The sequence below is a fragment of the Lolium perenne genome, chromosome 6, assembly GCF_019359855.2.
Source record: "Lolium perenne isolate Kyuss_39 chromosome 6, Kyuss_2.0, whole genome shotgun sequence".
NCBI classification, from domain to species: domain Eukaryota; kingdom Viridiplantae; phylum Streptophyta; class Magnoliopsida; order Poales; family Poaceae; genus Lolium; species Lolium perenne.
In genome coordinates this window covers 167,350,871-167,373,728 of record NC_067249.2, presented here as the reverse complement: position 1 = coordinate 167,373,728, position 22,858 = coordinate 167,350,871, and the positions used below count along the sequence as shown (strand labels likewise).

General features: G+C 43.0%; 1 protein-coding gene across 1 annotated transcript; it reads right to left on the bottom strand.

Moving 5' to 3' along the window:
• Positions 1 to 600: 600 nt before the first annotated feature.
• On the bottom strand, positions 601 to 5,119 carry LOC127307006 (probable metal-nicotianamine transporter YSL14). The gene is made up of 6 exons (XM_051337702.1): positions 4,598 to 5,119; positions 3,022 to 3,185; positions 2,836 to 2,933; positions 2,620 to 2,754; positions 2,183 to 2,372; positions 601 to 2,067 (listed from the first exon to the last, which is right to left on the bottom strand). Exons 1-6 carry the CDS (start codon positions 5,052 to 5,054, stop codon positions 964 to 966), a joined length of 2,148 nt encoding a protein of 715 aa, XP_051193662.1. The 5' UTR covers positions 5,055 to 5,119; the 3' UTR covers positions 601 to 963.
• Between the last annotated feature and the right edge of the window lie 17,739 nt (positions 5,120 to 22,858).

The window sequence follows — 22,858 nt, the reverse complement described above, 5'->3', positions numbered from 1 at the left end:
TCTTAGCGTACGCACCGTCTTGTTTGTGGTTATGATCTCAGCGTATCCGCATGTTGCCTTCGAATCTGAGTGCTCAGTGCACATCTTTTGCTAGGTTTTTTTATCCTCCCACTTCAGTTTCCTTTGTGCCAGGAACACTACAGTCTACAGATTTCCGTAAATATGTGCTTTCTTTGTTTGGCACTTGGCCTTATAAAAACGTATAACTCCTCAACTTACTACATTTTGGTCAATGGAAGGTATGGTGTAGATAAGAGGTCATAAGAGGACATAGCCTTTCATGATATTGTGTACTCCTTCTATCCCAAAAAAAAAATGATCAATTTTTTCTGGATACCAATGCATTTTACATACTAAAAGTATATAACTGAATCTAGACAAACTTGAGCAGCTATTTTTTTGGGTCGGAGTACCATTGATTGTGACTCTCAAGAGCCGAAAAAATTCCTGTAAAAGGGGATTACTTATTGGAAGGATGCAAGATCAAAAATGAGGGGGCTACCAGCTACGGGATATCACATTACTTGGAGTTAAGACTTGAAAACTATGCTACTCATAAGCAAAAATGCAGTCACCCACATCAGCTTTCTGATCGAACAGTTGCAATGTAACCTGAGTAATGGGAATACTCGCTTCCTGCTAATAGAACATGCAAATCACATGTCACAATTACACAACTCACAACCCTTATGGCAATAAAATGCAAGATGCTGCTTCCTACACCTAAGTCGTATTTCTTCCCTTTTCAGCTTCTTTTTTCTCTTCCTTTTTACATTGTGAAGGACAGTATGCAGAACAGTTACAATCGTTTCGGAATGTAGACTCTCAGGGATACTTGTCCTTTGCAGAGCCCCAGTTCTGGCGTTTCTACAAAACAAGTGGTCTGTGTAGCGTGAAATGCAACTGTAATTACATGATGATGCGTGGCTGTGGTTTGCCGTTGTCCTCTGTAAAACACCATGACTAGCCCCTAAGGAATTTGTCCACTCTGACATTGTCCGATCTTGTCAAGAACTTCATGCAAATGGGAGGGTTCACCTTGGCAAGGGCAAGAACGGACTGTGGCAGAGTCCAGATTCCATCTCCGCAGATTAACCCTGAAGCAACGGCAGGTCCAAAGGCGTCCGCTTTAGCCTTATTCACCCTCTCCCATACAAAGAGTAAAAGGCTGCCCAGGAACATGTCGATCGCGAAGTATGATCCAATGAAGAATGGTATAGCCATCGCCATTGGGAGCGGGATGAACCTCGAATACTTGTGCGGTGTCAAGTCTCTTATCAAGTTGATGACAATAGCTGCGGCGAAGAAGATGTAGCAGAGTGTTAGGCAGTTCTTTGGAAGCGATGCAAAACCATCAACACCCAATATTGCCATGTTTCGGTACACAATGGCATAAGGTGCTGGGTATTCGGTACCGCTTATGCCAATGTCACTGAAAGCCTTGTAGAACAGCCAGAAGACGCAGGGAGAAATGACACAGCCCATTGCAGTGCCTATCACCTGGCTGATAAACATGGACCTCGGTGATGCCAAAGTCAGGTATCCAGTTTTGAAGTCTTGCATCAGGTCAGAGGCTGTTGACACGATGCTCATCATGACACCGCATGCAGCAAGTCCTACAAGCACACCGCCATTGGCAAGGCCAGCCCATGCACCAAACACAAAGATAGCAAGCTTGCCATAGGTGGAGGCAAGAGACCAATCAGTGAGTCCACTTCCGTAGGCATTGCAAAAGGCCAGGACAGGTGCTACGATATATGCAACAAAAATGTAGTACCACTTGAGCTGCGGGAAGATCTGTGGAAGAGTACCGATTGATATAGCAGCTACTGCGGCATAGCCCCCATATGCAACTGATGTAGGGATTTGATCTTTCAGGAACAGTTCAGTGCGGCGCTCGTCATCAAATGACATAGCTTCAGCGGTGGGGCTGCCATTGCCAGAAACAGGAAGCATGGCTCTTGAATTTTTCTGAACCATTGCTATGAACCCGGCAATCGTGCGGAGAAGCACCTTGACGAAATTATATAATCCATCCCCAAGAATCAAAGCAATGGATATAAAAACCTGCAATAGTAAAGGAACAAGCAATCAAGACCATAGTCTAGATAGTTTTTTTTAGGATAACATTGTAGGATTTAGCGTTAACAAAAGTGACCCAGTGATAAGATTGGATGTTTACCCTGTAAGCCTGTAACCCATGAAGACTAGCGTCTCCATCAGTAGCAGGGTACCAACTCCCTTTTTTCTTGGCAATGAGAGGCCACATTACACCCCACGAGAGGATACCACCTAGCAGAACGGACACATTCACAATGTGTGGGCAAATCATACCAACCCCAACATATGTAGGAGAGAAATCAAAGAAGAACCTGGAAGATGATAAGTAAGTTCAGTAAGGGAGACCGATGCCTTGGTACTAACTTTTAGCCAATGGAAATGCTAAGCAAATGCTGGGACACCAAACACAGATAAGCATAATATCTTTACACTATGACAAGAAAAGACAAACATAATGTTGCAAGCTGACATTTTGTAGATATATTAATAATAAGTTTTTCAGATATGGGACAAATCATAATTAATGATCGACAAAACACAGATAATGCCATTTCTGACCTATTGTTATAAGCTTCAAGGCCTAATGATGGGAAGTTCTTGAAACCGCAGTCATCCCCACCACTGAAGAACCACTGGAAAAAGCCCCAGAAAAAGCTCAACATGAAGTACCTGCCCAGTGTCTTCACTTGCTTCCTGAAATAATATGGTAAATGTTGTCAGCTAAGTTGTTTGCCACTTTTATAAGCAGCCAAGAGCAGGACTGTATAGATATACTTTGCAAGCTTGGCACCCTCAGGCGTGTGAAAACTATTGATGAGATAAGCAGTTGCTGTGCCACTTGGATAGGTCAATTTGTAGTCGACAATCATAATCTGAAAAACCATGTAGTTGATGAGAACAAGGTTTGCATGTATACAATTAATCAGTAAGAACAAATGAACAAACATGTTGAAGGCATACTTTTCTCATGGGCACAAGTGCAAATAACCCGATAAAGCTGACAAGGAAAAGGAACCCTATCATCCATCCAAGGTGAGGATCCTTGATGTTCCCAGCATCCCTAGCCTCCGTTGCTTGCTTAGCTATTGTATCACTCATTGCGAATAGGTAACTGCCAAAACCACCTGATCAATCGAACCAAATAAGCACAACAACAGGAAAAATAGACAGAAAAGAAAAATACAGTTTCACAAGGCAAGAAGATCAGCAAAGGTAATAGGGGTGATGTGCTTTGCGCAAGTATGACAATTAATCAAGCAACTCACTTCATGCATTGAATGATTTCCTCATCCTGTAAGGCTGCCACCATTTCGAAACATAGATGATCAGAACTCACTCTGCTGAAAATCCCTATTTGATACTGTTATTTTTCTTATAAAGGGAATATATTAAAATCCCTATTTGAAACTGATGCAGTTGCAAGAGAAGCTTGGTGAGAATAACCTCTTCTAAGTTCCCATATACCAACTTATGCACGTATGTAAGACATTTGGTACGATTTTTTCAAACCAGTGACACACATGAAATTATTCCTGATGAGCCAGAAAGTACAATTTAACATGGTAGGCAAATAACCCCACAAATAATAGTACAGTAATTGTTTATGTTTATGTGGACTCAATGCTTCACATGCATGCGGCATGATGTCAATCATAGAAACACTGGAAGACCACGAACCATCTATTTTAAGGCGAGAAGTCAAACCAAGCACGCTCCTCCATTACAGCTTGTCCAGAATACTAGCTACAATTTGCTTGCCCAACCAAACGATGGCGTCCATCCTTATCACGAGTGCCAAAAATTCAAAAGCTGCTGTTGACCATTACACATACTTCGTTTACTCAAACTAAAAATCGTCCCTAATTTCGTCCTAGATGCTCCACGGTTCAACCAGGTACACGCACGCAAGGACCATCGTCGCCAACATCTATTGCAGAAGATTAGAGAAACAAAGCGTGCAGTGTAGTCTGAAGCCACCTAACAGTACCTACTAATACTAAACCACAAGTTCGAATGGAGGAAGTTCCTTTTGCTGTCCTTTCCCTGTCGTTCCTCTCATCATAAATCCCACTTTCGAGGATCTGAATGTGATTGGTTCGTATTGTTTACTTCGGGGCAAAAGACGCAATCGATTCTCTGATGATGTCCCAGGCCACCAACTGCTGCAGAACGCCCTGCTGCCCACCCACCTCCAGAATCCAGATCTCCCGTGGCCCGAATTCCGAATTAATTGCAAGGAACCCGGCAGAGTTATCGACATACGAACATGAACGACATGGATGCATCTACCTACCCCCTGCTCGCACACGCAGTTTGAATGCTGCACGAACTTTTCATACGGAGGGAGGTAATCGAGCACGAAACTGAGGCGTTCAAGCAAAGGCCACACGCTCCAAACCTCACACTCAAAATGTTCCTCGCACGCTTTAATGTCAACGAGTAGCGAATCTGGTGGGAGTAGTAATTCGCAAATAATCTGGCAGAAGTGGTAGTTGAGGGGAAGGCTTGGAGAGAGGAGGAGAGCATGGTTAGTTACCGCTGAAGGCGATGCCGTATGCGGAGACGACGCAGGTCTGGATGACGGTGTTCTCCTGCCGTGTGAAGGGGTGGCGCACGAGGCCCATCCGCTCGAAGGCGGAGGTCCAGAGGCGGACGAAGAAGAAGCCGAGCAGCCCCGCGGAGACGTTGAGGGAGGGGATGATCCCGGTGGTGAGGTTGAGCTTCATGACGATGACGCTGAACATGACGGCGAGCAGCGCGCTGACCACGAAGGCCCGCAGCGTGAGCTGCTCCCGCCACGACGGCACCGCCTTGTCCGCGAACACCTGCTCCACGGACGACGCCTCGGCGCCATTGCCGGCGAGCTCGCCGTCCGCCTCGCCGCCGCCCTTGCCCACGGCGTGCTGGCGGTGGCGGAGGGTGGCGGGGCTGGGGCCCCGCGCCGGCGACGCCTCCGCCACCTCGTCGTCGGCCCCGCCGCCGTGGGTGGCCATTGGCGGGCTGGCTGGCTGGAGCTTGGAGTTGGGTTCGCTGGAAGTGGTGGGGGAGAGGAAATGCTCGCCGATGGCTACGGCCCGGCGTGAGCTGTACCGAGCAATTATTTATTTTGGGGCAGCGGGTGGTGTGCCGTGTGTGGTGGCCTCCCCGAGGCCGCTGCGGACCGTCGCGATCGGATCGGACGGCGCAGGATCGCCGGTTTCCCCTTTTTTATTTGCCGTCTCCACGATGTATGGGGCTATGGGCCGAACCAGTAGTCCGCTACCACGCGCGCCGTTTCGTTCAAACTCCTTCCACGACAGTCATACAGCGACGTCTTGCAGAATCAAACGATATTCTACTCGTACTCGTAGATTGTAACCGATTTTGAAGAGATAAATGGACTTGTTCTTCGAAAAAAGAAGTTCAAATTGACTAGTAGGTCGTGGATTGGGGCTGTGGCTCTTCTTTTAGACCGTGATTTGATGTGTACTTATTCATAACACTCGTTGATTAATGGATGCAATCATACGAGTTCAGAATGTACTAAGCATCATGCTCTGTTGACAAATGGTCGCCCCCAAGTTTGTGAACCCGTATATTGCTTGTCGGCACCCCTAGACAGCCTATGAAAACATCAAGTGCGTTTGATTGTAGCAAAAGAATTTTTAATGAGGTATAATCTTATATTTTTCCTATAGGATTTACACTATAAGATTCCTATAGAATTAGTTCATATAGGATCTGTTCCTATGAATCAAACAACTTATGTAGGATATTTTTCCATAGGATCTAAACCTACACAATTCCCATGCAAATCATATGAATCGAAGGAGCACTACATAGGATGGGAAAAGGCAGAACGGGCTCCACACATCAGCGACTCAGACTCGTCCCTCCACCCCCCCCTTACACATTCCATGGGCTCACCAACAATCATGCCCAGCATTGACGCATTCACAACCGTCTTCAAGAGAAAGTCATTCCTTTCAAAGGGATGAACACACGCTGATACGCGTGCGAACAACACAATGTGAGCGGTAGCATGTTTTCTAAATTTTGGTCGATATAGGATCACAAAATAATATGTATTTGTAGTGTGGTTTGCTCAATTATAGTGATACTTTATATTTGTAGGATATCATAAATTGTGGCTTTGTTTGTTGGGTTGATCCTGAGTGCCCGGCCTGGACCACTACAACATGAACTATCTACCTTGTGGGACATGTATAAAAATACCGACAATACTAAATTGGAGAGAAAATAGAGAATGCTCCGTTGATGAATAATTTATTTGTAGAGATGAATAAGTTGAATAAGTACACCAACTTATTAAGAGATGTGAAGGAGTGGATGGATGCCACCGAGAACCGTGTGTTGGAGCAAAGCATAGCAAAGTTGAAACAAAGCCATAAGAAGTAAATTGTTATTGAGTTTGCGAACATGAAGGAGAGAAAGCTAATCAGACACTACAAGAAAATGTTAATATATGACCCTCCATTTTCATCATAGAATCGTCACATTGGTCATGTTGGAGATAGTGCTCTAGAGACAATTCTTAGTTGGTTTAAATTTGAATTTGAAAATCATTTAAATATGTATTTAAATACCCCAAACAATTCTACAAACAAAAGTATTTAAAATAATCAAACAAAAATAATATTTACGTACTTCTCATTTTTTTATATTTTTAGGTGTTTTTATTTTATTTTTCTGGTTTTGGACTCTTATTGAGTTTTAGGGTTTTCAGGTATTTGTGAAATGACTTAAATGCCCCTGAAAGGTGGGTACCTCTCTTTCACAAAATTTCTTACAAAACAAGCAGAACTGGTATGGTCGAACAGACCGATCGATCAGCCCGCCACTCTCTCTCTCTTCCTCACTCGCACCCTTTCCCGACTCTGATGGTGATTCGCCTCCTTCGTTGGTAGAGCTATAGCTCCCCAATGGTGCTTTACAACTAAGGTATGTTCTTACGGATCTCCCCTCTCTGCTACTCACTCTTTCTCAAATTCGTGCTATGCTAGATATTCTAGGGTTTGTGACTGTCGACCATGGCCTAGTCGAATTTCCAGGGTTTTAAAGTGTTCTACTACTTGTTCTAGTGTTCTAACATTCTCTAAGAAACTAGGGAATCATCTAATCTAGTTCTAGGTTTGGTTTACTTCCAAATGTTTAATGTTAACTTAATGTATTCACTTCTATCAGTTAACACTTATGAGCAGTTGTGTTTAACTGGTTCTAGGGTTCTTATAGGATGATCTAGTGGCTTAGGTGGTTTGTACTTAGTCCTAGAATTATTAAACTCCATTTAGCTAGTACTTCTTCCAATTTCATCACTAATACTTGTTATTTATTTAGTTTTGAAGGTTAATTATCATCTACCTGCTATTCAAGCTTAAGATTCTATTATAAGGATTTATTTAGGTTCTTAATCACTTAAATTTTATTCTATAGCTAACACTCAGTAATATTCATAGAACTCAAACAATTTTTCTAACACTCAATTTAATTAGTTTGCAGGTAGTACTCACAGCTACCTCTATCAGATGTTTCCTTCTGTGTAGATTGAGTGTTTCACTCAATCTTAATTATTTGCTTAGCACTATAATTATTCGAGCTTAATAGCTTAATATACTTGATACGTCCATTTTGCATCACTATTTTATATCATAATTTACTGTTATTCATTGATATATTTCATATTTAGAGATGATACTTATGTTATTTCATCTATTTTGCATGTTTCATGATTATTGGAGAATCGCTCACCGGAGTCAGGATTCTGCTGGAAAAAGCACCGTCAGAATGCGATATTTCGGAAGATCAACAATTGACGGAAATTACACTGAAAATCTTATTTTTCCAGAAGACGGAGCTAGCCAAAAGGAGGAGCCGAGGAGGGCCGCCATGGCCCCCCCATAGGCCGGCGCGGGCCCTGGCCTAGTCGCGCCGCCTTGTGGGGAGGGGGCCCACAGTCCCCTTCGGCCGCCTCTCCTTCGCGTACTTCTTCGTCCCGAAAACCTAAACTCCAGAGAATAATCGCGAAGAGTCACAGCCGCCTCTGCGGGGCGGAAAACACCAGAGAGAAAAGAGCTCTCCGGCAGGCTGAAATCTGCCGGGGAAATTCCCTCCCGGAGGGGGAAATCGACGCCATCGTCACCGTCATCGAGCTGGACATCATTGGGACCATCATCACCATCATCTCCATCATCATCACCGCCGTCTCCACCGCTGCACCTCGTCACCGCTGTAACATCTAGGGTTGAATCTTGATTGTTTGATAGGGGAAACTCTCCCGGTATTGATTACTACTTGTTATTGATGCTATTGAGTAAAACCATTGAACCAAGGTTTATGTTCAGATTGTTATTCATCATCATATCACCTCTGATTATGTTCCATATGATGTCTCGTGAGTAGTTCATTTAGTTCTTGAGGACATGGGTGAAGTCTAAATGTTAGTAGTGAATTATGTTGGGTAATATTCAATAGTTTGATATTTAAGTTATGGTGTTATTCTTCTAGTGGTGTCATGTGAACGTCGACTACATGATACTTCACCTTTATGGCCCTAGAGGAATACATCTTGTATTCGGTTGCCAATTGCGGGGTTGCCGGAGTGACAGAAACCTGAACTCCCATTGGTATATCGATGCAGGAGGGATAGCAGGATCTCAGAGTTTAATGTTGTGGTTAGATTTATCTTAATTACTTTCTTGTAGTTGCAGATGCTTGCAAGGGGTATAATCACAAGTAAACAAACCGGCTTGTCCTTTGTGCTAAAAAGGATTGGGCCACTCGCTGCAATTATTTCTCTCGCATATTACATACTCGTACTTTATTTATCTGCTATATCAAAACCCCCTGAATACTTTTCTGTGAGCATTTACAGTGAATCCTTCATCGAAACTGCTTGTCAACACCTTCTGCTCCTCGTTGGGTTCGACACTCTTATTTATCGAAAGTACTACGATACACCCCCTATACTTGTGGGTCATCAAGACTATTTTCTGGCGCCGTTGCCGGGGAGTGAAGCGCTATTGGTAAGTGGAATTGGTAAGGGAAACTTTTACTGTACGTGCTGATTTTATTTCTGCCTGTTGCTATAATTCATTATGGAGATATCTTCTCTTGAATTTCTATTTGGAAAATCTACTACTACTGCAAAGATAGTGGATGAGGCGCCAGGTGAGAAAGAGGTTTCATACAAAATACCTATGAAAATTATTGAACGTGTTGTGGATAACCGCTATGAAGGGGATGGAACTGTCCATCCTGGAGATCATTTACTGTTTTTACATGAGTTATGCGGTTTATTCAAGTGTGCAGGTATTGCTATGGATGAAGTTAGGAAGAAATTATTCTCTATATCGCTGTCTGGTAAAGCGGCGCATTGGTATAAACTACTGAATAATGGGGATTCTCTTGATTGGAAGGATATTGTGCCTCTATTTTATTCTAAATTCTATCCTCCAAGTGAAATTCACAAAGACCGGAACCGCATATATAATTTCTGGCCTCATGATGGAGAGAGTATTGCCTAAGCATGGGGGAGATTGAAGTCTTTAATGCTCAAATGCCCCATTCATGAGCTTCCTGGTAATATCATCATTGATAATTTCTATGCAAGACTTTCTTTTCAAGATAAAACCTTGATGGATACTTCTTGTTCTGGATCATTTACACGCAACAAAGAAGAGTTTAAAAGGGCCTTCTTGATCGGATTCAGGAGAATATTGAAGGATGGGAGAACGACAAAGATAGAGAGTCAGGTATAAATTATGATTATGAATGCATTGAAACTTTTATGGATACTGATAAATTTCGTAATATGAGTGCTATTTATGGTCTTGATTCTCAAGTCGTTGCAAATTTTTATAAAGCCTTTGCCTCTCATTTTGAATTGCCTAGGAAGAATTTTGATAAGTATCATGAACCGTATAAAGATAAAACTGATTCATCTATAAATAAATGTGTTGTAATTGAAACTCTTGATCATATTCTTCCTGAAGCTTATATTGAAAAAACTCCTTTCCCTGCTAAAATGAAGGAGTATTATGTTATAACTAGTGCGGTTAATAAAAGTGCAAAGAAACCTATAGAACCTGAAGAGCAAATAAAGGTTGAACCTGCTATTGCAATAGTTAAAGATCTTGTGACTGAAAATGTAGAAGATGGTCATATTATTTTCTGTGAAGATGCTTCTAATATTGTTTCACATCCTAATAAGTCTAGGAAAACCAGTGTTCCTATGCTCTCTGTTAGAACTGGTGATCATTGTTATTATGGTTTATGCGATATTGGTGCAAGTATTAGTGCTATTCCTTATGAGCTTTACACGGAGATCATGCATGAAATTGGTTCTTGTGAAGTTGAAGATATTGATGTGGTGGCCCCAACTTGTCGGCGAGAGACACGATCGTCGTCCTCATCGCATCGTCTTCCGTGCGCTGTAAAAGCCTGCCGCCGGTCAGTATTCGCCGGCCGCGTAGCTTCCACGCGGCGAGTTAATATCGTCGCCTCAGTAGCACGCGCGGCTACCTCTATTTATCGCCGAACTACCGCGTCTACCCCACATTCACCTCGCTCACCTTCCCCATATCTTCCCCGTTCTCGAACAAACCAGCGGCGATTAAGCAATGGCGAACGACAGCGCGGCCAACAATGGTTTCGGCCGCCGCTCTCTCCACCAATGGGAGGGGCGGCTCCTCCACATGGCGGGTTACCCAGCGTCGTCGGACTTCCGCGCGCCGGGAGGATGGAGGCTGAGCGCGGGCGGCGTGCCGATCCCGCCGCTCCCGATGGTTTGGGCCGCACTCGAAGCGCATGGATCCACGCTTCTTCCCCGACAACTACGAAGCGTGGACCGAGTTCTTCCGGCGCAGGTACGAGCGCGAACTCGCCACGTATGACGGCCCTCCTCCTCCGGCAAGGAACAACGCCGCCGGCCACTGCCGGTGGTGGAGCGCGTCTGGCCGCACCCTCGAGAATGTGCTCGAGCACATCGAGGGCGGAAACTACCTCGTCCTGGGGATGCCGCCGCCGGTGGCGGCTACCGTGTCGCGCCGGCACGGTAGTTCGTGGATGCCGAGGAGGATGGCGCTGTCCTCCTCCTCGTCTGGCTCGAGATCGGCGTCCAGGTCCGGCGGGTCGACGCTGGCCTTCGTCAAGAAGGAGTGGGCGTCTCCTTTGACACCAGCCGTCGTCAAGAAGGAACCGTCGTCTCCGCCGCCGACCAGAGGGTGCAGCAGCGGCGCCCTGGTCATCCGCGACCAACCTTCCTGTCCGCAGCGCGGGCAGAAGAGGAAGTCGTCGAAGAAGGAGGCCGCCGCAGTCGCCGCCGACGAGCTCGCCGAGGAGGAGGCGAAGCGCGCGGAGGAGGCCGCCATGGCGGAGGCGATCGCCAGGTCGCTGACGGACCTGGTGCCCGCCGACAACAGCCTCCCCATGGACGCCGCACTGGAGTGGTCCAGGCGGGACTGGGAGCACCAGGAGGCGGAGCAGCAGCAACGGCTGCTGGACCTGGCTGCCGCGCCGCCGCACCGTCCGCGACAACAAACGCCGCGCCCAGGCCCCTCGAGCTATCAAGCTCGAGGAGAGCAGCGACGACGACATGTACCGGTCGACGCCGCCACGCGCCAGCGACCCTGGCCAGGGTTCGAGCCGCTGGTACGAGGCGGCGCCGCCCCAGGACGCAGCCAGCTCGAGCGACGACGACGACGGTGCGGACTACACGGCCTTCTACCGCAATTTCGGCATGTAGAAGGCCGCTTTTAGTTTAAGTTTTAGTTTGCCTAACGCCGAATCCAAATATATGTACGAATTCAGCCTATTTATGTACTAACTTGCCCATATATGTTAAATACCATTAAAAAATCGCTTATGTTTGAATGAGTTTCGTCCATTTTTATCTAAATTCGTCTTATTTTATTAAAAAATTACATCCGTCTTGGGCTCGCCGCTGGGAAAAATGGGCTCCCCGGGGCAAAAATTTCATAGCGCCGGATTTGGGCGTGGGGAGCCCAACGGCTGGGATGCTCTTACGGACTGAAACCTACGCGCTGAGGTGGAAATCAGTGGATGGATCACGGCCCGAACAACAGGGGTGGGAAAAAAGATTTACCACCAGTCTCGTACGCCCACGCCTCCAGCCAATCTCCCGACTATACTTTTCGCAGGCGTTTTTCTTTCATCCGGTTATTCGGCTAGCCAATAGAGAAACTATTTCTCCTATTGGTGTTGTTCGAGATGTGGAAGTTCTATGTGGTAAGATTAAATATCCTGCTGACTTTTTAGTACTTGGTTCTGCTGCTAGTAAGTCTTGTCCTATTATTTTTGGTAGACCTTTTCTAAATACTTGTGGAGTTGTTATAGATTGCAAGAAAGAGAAAATTGTGACTAAATTTGCTGGTGAATCTTATGAGTTTAATTTCTCTAAATTTGCCAAAACTCCTTATAAAGCTGATTTGCCTAATAATGATTTTAGAGTTGAACAGTGTGCATCTATTGCTCTTGCTCCTAATAATCCTTTGCAGCAACATTTGGAGGATAGTGAGAGTGAAGTCTTTAGGGAAGAAAGGAATGAGCTTGATGAAATTTTCCTTCGTCAACCTATTCTTAAGCATGATTTACCGGTTGAAGATCTAGGTACAACACCACCACCAAAGGAAGATCCTGTTTTTGATTTAAAACCATTGCCTGATGATCTTAAATATGCTCATATTGATGATAAGAAAATATATCCTGTTATTATTAGTTCTAAGCTTTCAGAGTTTGAGGAAGAAAGGTTATTGGAAATATTGAAGAAACACCGAGGAGCTATTGGCTACACTCTTGATGACTTGAAGGGTATTTCTCCCTCTATTTGCCAACATGCTATCAACATGGAAGATGATGCAAAGCCTGTTGTTGAGCATCAGTGTCGTCTAATTCCTAAGATGAAGGATGTGGTAAGAAATGAGGTATTAAAACTTCTTGAAGCTGGTATTATATATCCTATTGCTGATAGTAGATGGGTTAGTCCTGTGCATTGTGTTCCTAAGAAAGGAGGAATAACTGTTGTGCCTAATGATAATGATGAGCTCATCCCTCAAAGAGTAGTTGTAGGGTATAGAATGTGCATTGATTATCGGAAAGTTAATAAAGTTGCTAAGAAAGATCATTACCCTTTACCTTTTATTGATCAAATGTTAGAAAGGTTGTCTAAAAATACTCATTTTTCTTTTCTTGATAGTTATTCTGGGTTTTCACAAATTGCTGTTAAAACTAAAGATCAAGAGAAAACCACTTTCACTTGTCCCTATGGAACTTATGCTTATAGGCGTATGCCTTTTGGTTTATGTAATGCTCCTGCTACTTTTCAAAGATGCATGTCTGCTATTTTTCATGGCTTTGTGAGAAAATTGTAGAGGTATTCATGGATGATTTTTCTGTCTATGGGAATTCTTTTGACAGTTGCTTGCGAAACCTTGATAAAGTTTTGCAGAGATGTGAAGAAACTAACCTTGTTCTTAATTGGGAGAAATGCCACTTTATGGTTAATGAAGGAATTGTATTGGGACATAAAATTTATGAGAGAGGTATTGAAGTTGATAGAGCTAAAGTGGAAGCAATTGAGAAGATGCCCTATCCTAGGGATGTTAAAGGTATTCGTAGTGTCCTTGGTCATGCTGGGTTTTATAGGAGGTTTATTAAAGATTTCTCTAAGATTTCAAAGCCTCTTACTAATCTTCTTCAAAAAGATGTACCTTTTGTTTTTGATGATGATTGTAAGGAAGCTTTTGAAACTCTAAAGAAAGCCTTGACAACTGCTCCTGTAGTTGAACCTCCTGATTGGAATTTACCTTTTGAGATTATGTGTGATGCTAGTGATTTTGCTGTAGGTGCTATCCTTGGACAGCGAATAGATAAAAAAATGAATGTTATTCATTATGCTAGTAAAACTCTTGACGCTGCTCAAAGAAATTATGCTACAACTGAAAAAGAATTGTTAGCTGTGGTTTTTGCTTGTGACAAGTTTAGATCCTATATTGTTGATTCAAAAGTTACAATTCATACTGATCATGCTGCAATTAGATACCTTATGGAAAAGAAAGATGCTAAGCTAGGGCTTATTAGATGGGCGCTTCTTTTGCAAGAATTTGATTTGCATATTATAGATAGAAAAGGTGCTGATAATCCTGTTGCTGACAATTTATCTAGATTGGAAAATATTGCTTATGATCATGTTCCTGTTAATGCTAGTTTTCCAAATGAACAATTGGCTGTAATAAAGGTGAGCTCGCGAGATAGTCCTTGGTATGCTGATTATGCTAACTTTATTGTTTCCAAGTACTTGCCTCCAACCTTTTCAGCTCAGCAAAGGAGGAAATTCTTTTATGATTTGAGGCATTATTTTTGGGATGACCCACACTTATATAAAGAAGGAGTGGATGGTATTATGCGAAGATGCATTCCCGAATATGAACAACAAGAGAATTGAGTAAATGTCCTTGTAGTGCTTATGGAGGACATCACACCGGATATAGAACCGCGCAAAAGGTTCTACAATCAGGTTTCTATTGGCCAACTCTCTTTAAAGATGCAAGAAAGTTCATTTTATCTTGTGATGAATGTCAAAGGGTTGGTAATATCTCCATACGTAATGAAATGCCTATGAATTATACTCTTGTTATTGAACCATTCGATTGTTGGGGATTTGACTTCATGTGACTGATGTCTACGGGAGCTTCTATTCTTGTAGAGAGTGTTGGGCCTCCAAGAGCAGAGGTTTGTAGAACAGCAACAAGTTTCCCTTAAGTGGATCACCCAAGGTTTATCGAACTCAGGGAGGAAGAGGTCAAAGATATCCCTCTCATGCAACCCTGCAACCACAAAGCAAGAAGTCTCTTGTGTCCCCAACACACCTAATAGGTGCACTAGTTCGGCGAAGAGATAGTGAAATACAGGTGGTATGAATATATATGAGCAGTAGTAACAGTGCCAGAAAAGTGCTTTGCCCAGGACTGGTGTGTGGTTGATGGTGGTAATATGGCAGACAATACAGATGCAGTAAAACAGTAAACAAGCAGCGATAGCAGTATTTGGAAACAAGGCCTAGGGATCATACTTTCACTAGTGGACACTCTCAACATTGATCACATAACAGAATAAATAGATAGATGCTAGACTCTACACCCTCTTGTTGGATGATGAACACCACTAACTGTGTAGGATTACACGAACCCTCAATGCCGGAGTTAACAAGCTCCACAATATTCAATGTTCATATTTAAATAACCTTAGAGTGCATGACAGATCAACATAACCAAACCAAGTACTAACATAGCATGCACACTGTCACCATCACACTACGAAAGGAGGCATAGATCACATCAATACCATCATAGCAATAGTTAACTTCATAATCTACAAGAGATCACAATCATAGCCTACGCCAAGTACTACACGATGCACACACTGTCACCATTACACCGTGCAGGAGGAATAAACTACTTTAATAACATCACTAGAGTAGCACATAGAATAGTAGTGATACAAAACACATTGCAATCATAAAGAGATATAAATAAGCACTTCACTATGCCATTCATAACAGTGAATAAGTATTCTGTGAATATAGCCTAAGAGACCCACACGGTGCACACACTGTCACCTTTACACACGTGGGACAAGGAGTCTCCGGAGATCACATAAGTAAAATCCACTTGACTAGCATAATGACATCTAGATTACAAGCATCATCATATGAATCTCAATCATGTAAGGCAGCTCATGAGATTATTGTATTGAAGTACATAGGAGAGAGATTAACCACATAGCTACCGGTACAGCCCCGAGCCTCGATGGAGAATTACTCCCTCCTCATGGGAGACAGCAGCATTGATGAAGATGGCGATGGTGTCGATGGAGAAGCCTTCCGGGGGCACTTCCCCGTCCCGGCGGCGTGCCGGAACAGAGACTCCTGTCCCCCAGATCTTGGCTTCGCGATGGCGGCGGCTCTGGAAGGTTTTTGCGGGTTTCGTCAATCTTCATAGGGTTTTCGCGACGGAGGCCTTAAGTAGGCGGAAGGGCGGCGTCAGAGGGGCTCTGGTGGGGCCACACCATAGGGTGGCGCGCCCACCCCCCTGGCCGCGCCGCCTTGTGGGGTGGGCCCCCCTGGCCCCCCTCTGTCCCTCCTTCGGTGCTCTAGAAGCTTCCGGGAAAAATAGGGATCTGGGCGTTGATTTCGTCCAATTCCGAGAATATTTCCTTACTAGGATTTCTGAAACCAAAAACAGCAGAAAACAGGAACTGGCACTGCGGCATCTCGTCAATAGGTTAGTTCCGGAAAATGCATAATAATGACATAAAGTATGCATAAAACATGTAGATATCATCAATAATGTGGCATGGAACATAAGAAATTATCGATACGTCGGAGACGTATCAGCATCCCCAAGCTTAGTTTCTGCTCGTCCCGAGCAGGTAAACGATAACAAAGATAATTTCTGGAGTGACATGCCATCATAACCTTGATCATACTATTGTAAGCATATGTAATGAATGCAGCGATCAAAACAATGTAAATGTCATGAGTAAAGAAATGAATCATATAGCAAATACTTTTCATGAATAGTACTTCAAGACAAACATCAATAAGTCTTGCATAAGAGTTAACTCATAAAGCAATAAATTCATAGTAAAGATATTGAAGCAACACAAAGGAAGATTAAGTTTCAGCGGTTGCTTTCAACTTATAACATGTATATCTCATGGATATTGTCAATGTAAAGTAATATAACAAGTGCAATATGCAAGTATGTAGGAATCAATGCACAGTTCACACAAGTGTTTGCTTCTTAAGGTGGAGAGAGATAGGTGAACTGACTCAACAATAAAAGTAAAAGAATGGCCCTTCGCAGAGGGAAGCAGGGATTAAATCATGTGCTAGAGCTTTTCAAGTTTTGAAATCATATAGAGAGCATAAAAGTAAAATTTTGAGAGGTGTTTGTTGTTGTCAACTAATGGTAGTGGGCACTCTAACTACCTCGCCAACCAGACTTTCAAGAGCGGCTCCCATGAAGGACGTTATCTCTACCAGCAAGGTAGATCATCCCTCTTCTCTTTTGTTTACACATGTACTTTAGTTTTTATTATGGGTGACACTCCCCCAACCTTTGCTTACACAAGCCATGGCTAACCGAATCCTCGGGTGCCTACCATCAATCTCATACCATGGAGGAGTGTCTATTTGCAAAATTAAGTTGCTTACTGATGAATCAGAGCAAAACATGTGAAGAGAATTATTAATGAAGTTTGATTAATCGGGACTGGGAACCCCATTGCCAGCTCTTTTTGCAAAATTATTGGATAAGCGGATGTGCCACTAGTCCATTATGAAAGTCTATCAAAAGTAAATGACAAGGTTGAAAGATAAACACCACATACTTCCTCATGAGCTATAAAACATTAACACAAATTGAGAAGCATTTTGAAGGTTTAAAGGTAGCACATGAAGCAATTTACTTGGAATGGCAGGAAATACCATGTAGTAGGTAGGTATGGTGGACACAAATGGCATGGTGTTTGGCTCAAGGATTTTGGATGCATGAGAAGTATTCCCTCTCGATACAAGGCTTAGGCTAGCAAGGTTTATTTGAAACAAACACAAGGATGAAGCGGTGCAGCAAAACTCACATAAAAGACATATTGTAAACATTATAAGACTCTACACCGTCTTCCTTGTTGTTCAAACTCAATACTAGAAATTATCTAGACCTTAGAGAGACCAATTATGCAAACCAAATTTTAGCATGCTCTATGTATTTCTTCATTAATAGGTGCAAAGTATATGATACAAGAGCTTAAACATGAGCACAACAATTGCCAAGTATCAAATTATTCAAGACATCATACCAATTACTACATGTAGCATTTTCTATTTACAACCATATAACAATTAACGAAGCAGTTTCAACCTTCGCCATGAACATTAAAAGCTAAGAACACATGTGTTCATACGAACCAGCGGAGCGTGTCTCTCTCCCACACAAGCATTTATTAAAACAAAAACAAAAACAAAAACAAACAGACGCTCCAAGTAAAGTACATAGGATGTGGCCGAATAAAAATATAGTTTCAAGAGAAGTGACCTGATAATTTTGTCGATGAAGAAGGGGATGCCTTGGGCATCCCCAAGCTTAGACGCTTGAGTCTTCTTGAAATATGCAGGGGTGAACCACCGGGGCATCCCCAAGCTTAGACTTTTCACTCTTCTTGATCATAGTGTATCATCCTCCTCTCTTGACCCTTGAAAACTTCCTCCACACCAAACTCAAAACAACTCATTAGAGGGTTAGTGCATAATCAAAAACTCACATGTTCAGAGGTGACACAATCATTCTTAACACTTCTGGACATTGCTCAAAGCTACTGGAAGTTAATGGAACAAAGAAATCCATCCCACATAGCAAAAGAGGCAATGCGAAATAAAAGGCAGAATCTGTCAAAACAGAACAGTCCGTAAAGACGAATTTTAAAGAGGCACCAGACTTGCTCAAATGAAAATGCTCAAATTGAATGAAAGTTGCGTACATATCTGAGGATCACTCACGTAAATTGGCATAATTTTCTGAGTTACCTACAGAGAATTAGGCCCAGATTCGTGACAGCAAAGAAATCTGTTTCTGCGCAGTAATCCAAATCTAGTATGAACCTTACTATCAAAGACTTTACTTGGCACAACAATGCAATAAAATAAAGATAAGGAGAGGTTGCTACAGTAGTAACAACTTCCAAGACACAAATATAAAATAGAGGTACTGTAGCAAAATAAACACATGGGTTATCTCCCAAGAAGTTCTTTCTTTATAGCCATTAAGATGGGCTCAGCAGTTTTAATGATGCACTCGCAAGAAATAGTAGTTGAAGCAAAAGAGAGCATCAAGAGGCAAATTCAAAACAAATTTAAGCCTAACATGCTTCCTATGAAAAGGAATCCTATAAATAAACAAGTTCAAGAAGCATAATGCAACTAGCATAGAAAGATAAAACAAATGCAGCTTCAAGATTTTCAGCAAAAAGAGAGGTGTTTTAGTAACATGAAAATTTCTACAACCATATTTTCCTCTCTCATAATAATGTCTAGTAGCATCATGAGCAAACTCAACAATATAACTATCACATAAAGCATTCTTATCATGAGTCTCATGCATAAAATTATTACTCTCCACATAGGCATAGTCAATTTTATTAGTTGTAGTGGGAGCAAATTCAACAAAGTAGCTATCATTATTATTCTCATCATCAAATATAGGAGGCATATTGTAATCATAATTAATTTTATCCTCCATAACAGGTGGAACCAAAAAACCAATATCATTATAATCATCATAAATAGGAGGCAAAGTATCATCAAAGAAAATTTTCTCCTCAATGCCCGGGGGACTAAAAAGATCATGCTCATCAAAACCAGCTTCCCCAAGCTTAGAATTTTCCATATCATTAGCAACAACGGTGTTCAAAGTGTTCATACTAATATGTTCCATGGGTTTTTTAATTTTCGGATCAAACCATCCATGTCTTAAATCAGGAAATAGAATAAGAAGCTCATTGTTGTCCATTATGCCTAACTAGTGTAAACAAGAAACAAAAAGATGCAATTGCAGGATCTAAAGGAAATAGCTTCGAGCACAAACACAACGGCGCCAGAAAAGTAATCGTACACTGAACCGGAGTATGAGTGCCTTTTACCTTTCCTCCCCGGCAACGGCGCCAGAAAATAGCTTGATGTCTACGGGAGCTTCTATTCTTGTAGACAGTGTTGGGCCTCCAAGAGCAGAGGTTTGTAGAACAGCAGCAAGTTTCCCTTAAGTGGATCACCCAAGGTTTATCGAACTCAGGGAGGAAGAGGTCAAAGATATCCCTCTCATGCAACCCTGCAACCACAAAGCAAGAAGTCTCTTGTGTCCCCAACACACCTAATAGGTGCACTAGTTCGGCGAAGAGATAGTGAAATACAGGTGGTATGAATATATATGAGCAGTAGTAACAGTGCCAGAAAAGTGCTTTGCCCAGGACTGGCGTGTGGTTGATGGTGGTAATATGGCAGACAATACAGATGCAGTAAAACAGTAAACAAGCAGCGATAGCAGTATTTGGAAACAAGGCCTAGGGATCATACTTTCACTAGTGGACACTCTCAACATTGATCACATAACAGAATAAATAGATAGATGCTAGACTCTACACCCTCTTGTTGGATGATGAACACCACTAACTGTGTAGGATTACACGAACCCTCAATGCCGGAGTTAACAAGCTCCACAATATTCAATGTTCATATTTAAATAACCTTAGAGTGCATGACAGATCAACATAACCAAACCAAGTACTAACATAGCATGCACACTGTCACCATCACACTACGAAAGGAGGCATAGATCACATCAATACCATCATAGCAATAGTTAACTTCATAATCTACAAGAGATCACAATCATAGCCTACGCCAAGTACTACACGATGCACACACTCACTACAAGAAAAGTTGCCATGGCCGACGAAGTTGAAGTCGCGCCGTGGTTGCTGGTGTACCATGGCCGACGATTTTGGGTCCCTCCGTGGTGCATGTCAAAACTTTTTTTTTCTCGTTTTTGAGGCCACCTAGCCCGACGAAAGCGGTCAAAACGTCGCGTATGGTGGCCCGGGACGTGGTGCATCTCGAAATCTCGGGTTCGCCGGCCGAGTCAACGCAAATCCGCACCGCCGAGGGATGTAGGGCCCAGATGGCAGCCTCTCTGGCATTGTTTTTTTTCTAGATCGCGCCATCTCGTTCAACGTTCTCCGATCGAGCCGTTTACGATGCAGGATCATGGGTCCCGCATGTCATCCTCTATGAACCAAAATTCTTTCTATTCTTGGATTTTTTTGACCCCGATTTCTCGGCTACTTCCTTTTTCTTTTGATGCGTTGCCGCCTTGGAAAGTTTGAGAGCGCTGGTGCTAAATGGGTCCCGGATGTCATGGTCTTTGTGCAATCAAGTTTCTTTTGTTGGAGTTTTTTTTGGCACCTCAAATTTGGTCACTTGCCTTTTTCTTTCGATCCCCTGCCGCCTCTCAAACGGTGATACGGCTGCTGCTAACTGGGACCCGCATGTCATCCTCTATGTACTATAAAACTTTCTTTTCTTGAATTATTTTTGGCACCTCATATTTGGTCACTTACCTTTTTCTTTCGATCCCCTGCCGCCTCTCAAACGGTGATACCGCTGCTGCTAAATGGGACCCGCATGTCATCCTCTATGTACTATAAAACTTTCTTTTCTTGAATTATTTTTGGCTCCTCATATTTTTTCACTTGCCTTTTTCTTTCGATCCCCTGCTGCCTCTCAAACGGTGATACCGCTGCTGCTAAATGGGACCCGCATGTCATCCTCTATGTACTATAAAACTTTCTTTTCTTGAATTATTTTTGGCTCCTGATATTTTTTCACTTGCCTTTTTCTTTCGATCTCATGCCACGTTTGAAACGTTGAGGAACCTGCAGGCTCATGGGACCCGCATGTCATCCTCTATGTACTATAAAAGTTCATTTTCTTGGTTTTTTTCACCCTCTGATTTTTGGCAATATCTTAATTCTTTTGAACCCCTGCCGCCTCTCAAACGGTGATACCGCTGCCGCTAAATGGGACCCGCATGTCATCCTCTATGTACTATAAAACTTTCTTTTCTTGGATTATTTTTGGCACCTCATATTCGTTCACTTGCCTTTTTCTTTCGATCCCCGCCGCCTCTCAAATGTGAGACCGCTGCAGCTAAATGGGACCCGCATGTCATCCTCTATGAGCAATCAACTTTCTTTTCTTGGAGTTTTTTTTGGCACCTCATATTTGGGCACTTGCCTTTTTGTTTCGATCTCATGCCACGTTTGATACGTTGAGGAACCTGCTGGCTCATGGGACCCGCATGTCATCCTCTATGTGCTATAAAAGTTTCCTTTGTTGGATTTTTTTTCACCCTCTGATTTTTGGCTTGCCTTTTTCTTTTGATCCCCTGCCCCCTTTGAAACGTTGAGTAAGCTGTTGGCTCAAGGGACCCGCATGTCATCCTCTATGACCATCAACTTTCTTTTCTTGGATTTTTTCACCCCCTAATTACTAGCTACTTTATTTTTCTTTTGATCTCAAGCCGCATTACAAACATTGAGACCGCTGCTGCAAAATGGGACCCACATGTCATCCTCTATGTACAATAAAGTTTCTTTTCTTGGATTATCTTTTGCTCCTGATATTTTGTCACTTGCCTTTTTCTTTCGATCTCATGCCGCCTTTGAAACGTTGAGTAAGCTACTGGCTCATGGGTCCCGCATGTCATCCTCTACGAACAATAAAAGTTTCCTTTCTTGGAGTTATTTTTGACCCCTAATTTCTGGCTATTTGCCTTTTTCTTTTGATCTCCTGCCCCTTTGAAACGATGAGGACGCTATTGGCAGGTCGGTCCCACAAGTCATCCTCTATGAACAATAAAAGTTTCCTTTGATGGATTTTTTTTGAACCCCTAATTAATTTCTGGATATTTCCTTTTTTTTCTTTGATCCCCTGCCGCCTTGGAATCGTTGAGGATGCTGCTGCCTCATGGGTCCCGCATGTCATCCTCTCAGAACGGTAAATGTTTCTTTTCTTGGATATTGTTTACCAAATGATTTTTGGCTTATTTTTCTTTCGATATCCCGCCGCCTTTAAAACGTTGAGGACGTCGCTGGCTCACGAGTCCCACATGTCAGCCTCTATGAACAATAAACGCCGAGGATGCCGTTTGCCTCATGGGTCCCGCATGTC

What these genes read in the sequence shown, in the direction of transcription:
- LOC127307006 (XM_051337702.1), bottom strand. Translation starts at nt 5,054, where the DNA reads ATGGCCACCCACGGCGGCGGGGCCGACGACGAGGTGGCGGAGGCGTCG. An exon ending in CACTTGTGCCCATGAGAAAA is followed by an intron (nt 2,934 to 3,021) that starts GTATGCCTTCAA and finishes ATGGTTTTTCAG; the next exon opens with ATTATGATTGTCGACTACAA. An exon ending in GAGGGTGCCAAGCTTGCAAA is followed by an intron (nt 2,755 to 2,835) that starts GTATATCTATAC and finishes ATATTATTTCAG; the next exon opens with GAAGCAAGTGAAGACACTGG.